This window comes from Pteropus alecto, unplaced genomic scaffold (assembly GCF_000325575.1).
Source record: "Pteropus alecto unplaced genomic scaffold, ASM32557v1 scaffold101, whole genome shotgun sequence".
Classification (NCBI taxonomy): Eukaryota; Metazoa; Chordata; class Mammalia; order Chiroptera; family Pteropodidae; genus Pteropus; species Pteropus alecto.
Genome location: NW_006432945.1, coordinates 8,272,610 through 8,279,750, shown reverse-complemented (window position 1 = coordinate 8,279,750; position 7,141 = coordinate 8,272,610). Strand labels below are relative to the sequence as shown.

Sequence of the window (7,141 nt, the reverse complement as noted above, 5' to 3'; positions counted from 1 at the left end):
CTTCCCAGGTGTATGTTACATTTACTCTAATCTTGTTCTATCTGTTTATTGACAGAAATCAGATCAGCTGCTTTCCCGTGCCAACCTTGCAAAAAGCAGAGCCCAAGAAGCACTAAGTATGGGCAATGCCACTTTTTATGAAGTTGAAAACATCTTAAAAAACCTCAGAGGTGAGTGTTTCCTGGGTCGGGTCACTTGATGTTTTAAAGGTATAACCATGACTTTGGTTTATTTTTGAATCTTCATCTGTCTCTCTAAGTGGTAGGTATATTGGGGTATTAATAGGTGCTTAAAAAGTAACTTTCTAAAGAAAAAACTCATTGATATTTGATGTCATGGAAAGAATTGAACTGGAAGACAGAAGGCTTGAGTTCTCATCTCTGCTGTGCCACGAGACAAGGCTGAGCTCGCTGTGTGACCGTAGGTCACGCATAAATTACATAGCCTTTCCAGACCCTAACTTCCCTCTTTTTAAAGGGAGAAGCTTGAATTTAGTGATCTCGAAGGCCCTTCACAGATTCAGCATCCCACTACTATACCAATAGTTTTTCTTTTTTTTATGGTAGTCTATTTAGCTCCCACATAGAACTAATACAGTTGCTTTGTGGTAATAATGGAGCAAACTTTGCCACAGCATCCAGGTCCCAGGAAATTTGGGTTTGTGCCTTGTAGAGATTTGGTTAAAGTTTCAGGCTTCTTCACCAAAGAGCAACAACAACAAAACAACATTCCTAAAGTCTTGAGATTTTCTTCACAGAGAATACCTCTCTACCCATTCCATCCAGTCGTCAGCTGTCGTCATTGGCAGCTCAGTGTTTAAGGCTCTGGCTTGAAACTTTGGGCTTTAAGGATTCCACCTGCTTCTAATTCATCTTGGGGTGTTCAGACTCTTGCAGTGGTGGGGACCCAGGGCAGGCTGATTGTCAGTGCCCCTAAGCGAAGCACTAATTATGGCCCTTTTGAGGCCGCTTTGCTTTTAAGATGCTTTCTCCCAGATAAGGAGGAGTCATAGCCACAGCTTCCCACACTCACGTTTCCAGGCAGCAATAACCCTGTTTCTGGAATTTTTCTTAAAAACTTGAGCCCTTTTAATCTTCATTCGTAAGTTAGTTATGTAAGTTAGTTTTTATCCTTCTCGCAATGTTTTCTCCTCTTCGTTTCAGAATTTGACCTGCAGGTCGAAGACAGAAAAGCAGAAGCCGAAGAGGCCATGAAGAAACTCTCCTACATTAGCCAGAAGGTCGAGGGCGCCAGCGAGAAGACCAAGCAAGCGGAAGCCGCCCTGGGCGGTGCTGCTGCCGATGCCCAGAGGGCAAAGAATGCGGCCGGGGAGGCCCTGAAGATCACCGGCAAGATCGAGCAGGTAAGGGGAAATCGAGATGCAGGGCGGCCAGAGCACCTCCAAACCCAAGGGTGGTGTGGAACGGGAGACAGCACTAGGCTCAGTTTGACCCGTGGGCTCAGAGTCCTGTTGTGGTCCGTTGTGGCCCCAGACCCACCTGGCACCCCTTTTGTTGACTGAGTCATGGGGCCGTCATTGACTAGGTGCTAGAACCCCTCGTTTTCAATTCCCTTTTTGGACAACATTGTGAGAAGAACCAGCCAAACCTGGTTTTTTTATTTGTTTTCTTTTTTTAAATATATATCTATATCTATCTATCTATCTATCTATCTATCTATCTATCTATCTATCTATCTATCTATAGACTATTACATTAGTTTTCTAAAGCCGCTATAACAGAGTACCACAAACTGGATAGCCTGAAACAACAGAAATGAATTCTCCCACAGTTCCGGAGGCTGGAAGTCTGCGATCGAGGTGTTGGCAGAGCCGTGTGCCTCCGAGACTCTGCGTAGAAACATTCCTAGCTTCCAGGGGCGGCTGTCGGTCCTTAGCATTTCTTGGTTTGCACAACATCCCTCCAGCTTCCGCCTCTGTCATCACATGGGCTTCTTCTCCCTGAGTGTCTCCAACTCTTCTTATGAGGACACTAGTCATATCGGATTAGGGGCCTACTCTATTCCCCTAGGACCTCGCTTTAACTAATTACATTTGCAACAATCCTACATCCAAATAAGGTTGCATAGTGAGGTACTGAGGTTATGACTTCAACATATGAATGGGGGGAGGGGCACAGTTCAACTCATAACGACCGTCATCCGTGTTTTCATTCAAGCTGATGAAATTCTGGAGTCTACATCCCTTGTCCCTCTGTTTCGTGTGTAAGCTTCATTTTTCTCTTTCTTTTCACTATGAGCCAGTACTGTGCTTGGTGCTGGGGATGTGGAGATGCGAAAGACCCTGTCCTTCTCTTCCAGGAGCATTCAGTGTGACGGGGAGAGACAGACTGGTCACACACACACAGGCCATGTTACATGCTCCAGGAGAAGGAGCGTTTCTCAGCAGGCAGAGCGCTTCATAGTATTTAAGCATGACCTCCAGAAAGCTTATGTAACTCTAGAAAGCCCAGAGGGAACTTTTTGGATCTGGACCATGTGGCCTCACTCTTGGACCACTTGGTAACTTGCAAAAATAATCTCTAATTTTAGTACCCTCGAGGGTAGAGACCAATTTCATGTGCCTCCTTTTATATGGCTTCTGGCGTAGAGACATCAGCAATTTGGTGCTTGATCATAGCTGTTGATAAAGATATTGATAAAATTTGTTCTAATAAAAACAGAACTGAAGGCTGTAGCCCGTTCATTCTCCACACCCCCAAACTCAACTGTCTCAGGGAGTAAAGTCATTCAAAAGACTGTGGCGGCAAAGAAACATGGCAGAGAATGAGATGAGCTTCTCGTTCTCGAGGTTTTCCAAACTGGTTCCCGTTGCATCCGCCATTTGCTGAGCATCGACCTGAGAGGGAAGCAGCGTCTCACTGCTGACTCCCCGAGTCCCCAGAGACATAGCCCCACAGAGCGCGGGGCAGGGCGTGTCCCTGAGTCTAGCTCTCCTCGTTCCTCTGACTTACTCCATCAGGGCCTGGCTGCAACTGTATTTTTTCTGCAGTTGCCTTTGGAATGTTCTCGTGCCTCACCCCTCTCTCCTTCCGTCCCTGGCTCCTTTTCTTCTCCCAGGAGATAGGGAGTCTGAACTTGGAAGCCAACGTGACAGCAGACGGAGCTTTGGCCATGGAGAAGGGACTGGCCAGTCTGAAGAGTGAGCTGAGGGAAGTGGAAGGACAGCTGGCGAGGAAGGAGCAGGAGCTCGACATGGACGTGGACGCCGTGCAGACGGTGAGTCCTCACGTCGTGTCCTGGGAGATTCCTTTAAACTCACCAATGTGGGAAATACCCTTTCAAGACAAGTTTGTATTTATTTTTCCTCAGGTAATTACAGAAGCCCGAAGAGTTGATAACAGAGCCAAGGATGCTGGAGTTACAATCCAAGATACGCTCAACACATTGGACAGCATCCTGCACCTAATAGGTATGTGGCGTGTCCACCACTGTCCAGCCCTGTGCTCCTGGCTTCTCCCAGAACGTAGCCCTGATGAACTGGAGTTCCAGCTCTACTTAAGGGTATCAGGAAGTTTGCTTTGTGTCCAGGCCCCGAGACCAGGCAGTTAACTTTACATGTTCTGGACTCTTGTCTTACTATCTCTAACACGGGTCCCTGAGCATCTAAGTCTGTAGGTCAAAGAGCTAAGTGTATTTAGGGAAGTATATCGAGGCTCAGAGAGAGCAGTAATGTCTCACCGATCACTAAGTAAATTGTGGAGGCAGGATTTGAATGTCATAGCTAAAGTGAACCCTGGATGTCTTGACAGTCCTGCCAAGGATTCTGGCCTTGATTCTGAGAAGCTAGTAGACAATTTTAAGCAGAAGAATAACATTATCACTGTATATTTCCGAAAGGTCACTGGGTGCTTGCTTAGAGGAGAGCTCAAAGGCAGGGTATGCAGAAGACCGATGAGATGGCTGAGGAGTTGGTAATCGAGGAGAGGGGTGAGGGAGCCTGCTCTGCACTGTGAGAGGAGAGGGGAGAGATTCTGGCAGTCCCAGAAGTCAAGAGTCAGGAATCACTTGCTGATTCTGCCCTTTGTCCCTCCCCAAACCACAGTTATGCCTCGATGAATCCAGTCGCGGAAGCTCGTGCTGCCTGTGAGGCAGCCTGGGAGAAGTGTAAAGGTGGTAGTCTCTGAGATAGCACGAAACTTCAGATAACATAGATTCGATGGCATAGTGCGGCAACAACTCAGAATACCTCCCCAAAGGAGACCTATTCGAATCAAAATTCTGAATATAGCTAGAACCGATGTCAGAGCCTCGTTTGGCCTGTTTGCCGGAGCTTGGACCGCAGCAGGCACAGAACGAGGGATTCGAACTCCAGCAGCACTTGAGAAAAGGCTTGGTTCTGCTTCTTCAGTTCAGTAGAATAACTTGAAAGCCTGATTTTCCTGTGGGTTATCACCATCACCCTGAGAGACCAATATTGTCTGTGTTGCTTTACTGATGGGTCTGCTTTGTGATCCAATGAGCCCTAGAGAGTAAAATACACTCTGGGAGGCGGGGGGGAAACTCCCCAGTCGAGATTTTAACAGCTTTGTTTAATGTTCTAGAAAAAAGGTAATGAAACCAATGGGGCCTTTAAAGAGAAAACGAGAGAATGGGGTGAGAACGGTAGATGCGAACTATTAAATATTTACTACATGTCAGGCACAATGCCAGGTGTTTCCGTGGTATAATATCATTTGGGTATTTTCAAGGTCCTACGAGGTGGGTTTTATTATTTTATTTCACAGAGGAGTAAATCGAGGCTGAAGAAGTTAATAATATCACACGGTAAGTTGTGGGGGCGGGATTTAAACCGAGGTCTCTTCATCGTCTGCTGTTTTGGCGCTGCTTATGCTTCCTCCCCATGGACAGGGTTATTTTGTCCCTAAGTGTGCTTTACTTCCTTTGCATGTCATAAGGCCTTAAATTCTTAAATTCTGTCCCGCCCCCATGTGAAGGACTGATCCGTTGGACCAACATTTTTGTTATGGTATCATTTCTACTCTATTTGCTCTCTTCAGGCCTGGAACAATAACAGTTTAGTCATTCTAGGTATAATAAACCCATGCAATCAAATGCTATCGCTCAGCTTAGATGCGTGAGGCAACCTGACCTTGAGTTTGAATTGGCTAAGGGCTGCTCCAACCTATTCAAACAAAACGGGTCTGGCCAGGTGCTCTTCATGCTGACATATGGGTCAAACATACCTGAACAAAAATGACTACAGTTCATATTGGAAAGAAACTAATATCTAGCCAGGTTCTCACTGTTTCAGGCCACAAGGAAATCTTGCATCATTTTCTGACAGCTGGAATCCATCACCAAATAGCAAAGCATACCTTGGGCTCTGTAAAGCCTGAAGGCCAGCCAATTTCTAAAGGTCTTCCAATGGCAAACAGTAAGATATTGCCTGAGGGTGGTTCAGAAAATATCATTTGGGGTTGATTCTGATCCTACGGTGAGCAGTGTTGGGCAGACACCTCGGACGGTGCTCTGTCCCCTCTGACCTCCATAAACTGTTGACCCTTACACAAAAAGAGAAATCTAAGCTTCATGTTGCTTCATCGGGCCCAGAGGCTTGAACTGGGCTGTTCACAACACAGTAACTTGGCTAGTACTCTTAGAATTTTTTTTCTAGGTTATTTCTAATTTACAATAAATCTTTTAAAAATGCATGGCATATTATTTGCTATAGGCAAGTGGACACAGGAAGGAGTTAAGTGTACAGAAGGGCCCACGTATGTTTAAGAAGACCTAACCACAGCTTGTCTCTGTTAATTCCTTTCTCGTTCTCTAAAACAGAGCAGCCCGGCAGTGTGGATGAAGAGGGGCTGATCTTACTGGAGCAGCAGCTTTCCCGAGCCAAGACCCAGGTCAACAGCCAGCTGCGGCCCCTAATGTCAGAGCTGGAGGAGAGGGCCCGTCAGCAGAGGGGCCACCTCCATTTGCTGGAGACGAGCATAGATGGGATTCTGGCTGACGTGAAGAACTTGGAGAACATTAGGGACAGCCTGCCCCCGGGCTGCTACAACACTCAGGCTCTTGAGCAACAGTGAAGCTGCTGTAGACATTTCTCAACTGAGGTTCTCAGGATACGGACCTTAGGGCTCAGGAGCCATCACACGCGGATGAGGCGGGATGGGGACATTTGAACGTGTTGAATAGGCATGCTCATGTCAGCGGAAGCTGGCCCCATCCCTGAGACCGTGGCCCGATAAATGTCTTAATGCACCAGTGTGATACTCTTTGCTTCCTGATGCTGGGCATGAGGGAAATAGCATTGAGTATGAGACACATCAAGGGTCTGGAGCCCAAAGGGTAGACTGGATGGAAGGACAGACTGTACGGGCAGCTGTGTGCCTCAGAGTCCTAGAGTACGGACAGGTCCTACTGGGTGATACTCAGCTCCTTCTTTGCATAATGTGACCAAAGGAAAATTTTTTTGACTTTGCTCACACATAAAATTCTTCTTACTGTTAGAACAGAACGTGAAGTCCAGTCATACTGTGACCAGTAAAGTACTGTTGCCTCATAGCATCCGATGTTCTTGTCAAAGTCCCTCCCACTCACCACCCAGCACGTAAACACATACTCCACTTTCAGGCTGGAAGAAGTGAGCAGCGATCGAACGAGAGGCTGTCAGCCTGGCCCACTTGGAACAGTGGTGCCTGCTGGTGCCCTGCTGCCTGTGCACTCTGGGCCTGGGAATGACATCCTTTCTCCTGATGATGACACGGCATCATCTTAGCAGTGTTTCCTACCAGTAAAGCAAACATTGGGAAGGTATTTACTTTTGGGTTTCAAAGTGGTAGAAAAATGTGGTTTGGACATTGAAAGAAGTACAATTATCTAGAAGATTTATTAGTGCTAATTCGATCCACTTTTCAGACATTAAAAATGACATGCATCTATGTGTTTTTATCTCATTCTCCCCTCAAAGCAGAGAATATTTCTACTCACACTTGGGCTGGGTGGAATCCATCCATCCATTCATCCATCCATCCATCCATCCATCCTTACAACATATATTTATTTGAGTACCTACTGTGTGCCAGGGGCTGGAGTACAGTGGTGATATAGTCTTTGCCCTCAGAATTGATTGTCTAGTGACGAAGACAAACTAAAAAAATAAATTTAAACTTAC

At 46.4% G+C, this 7,141-nt stretch overlaps 1 protein-coding gene across 1 annotated transcript in view; it reads left to right on the top strand.

Annotated features, from left to right (window-relative positions):
• The window catches only part of LAMC2 (laminin subunit gamma 2), a 35,051-nt gene extending 27,910 nt beyond the window's left edge, over positions 1-7,141 (top strand). Inside the window, exons 18-22 of the mRNA XM_025044028.1 lie at positions 56-170; positions 1,164-1,363; positions 3,079-3,237; positions 3,331-3,430; positions 5,800-7,141. Of these exons, the coding sequence (XP_024899796.1) occupies positions 56-170; positions 1,164-1,363; positions 3,079-3,237; positions 3,331-3,430; positions 5,800-6,053 (828 nt within the window). The 3' untranslated portion in view covers positions 6,054-7,141. The remainder of the gene's footprint in view (positions 1-55; positions 171-1,163; positions 1,364-3,078; positions 3,238-3,330; positions 3,431-5,799) is intronic.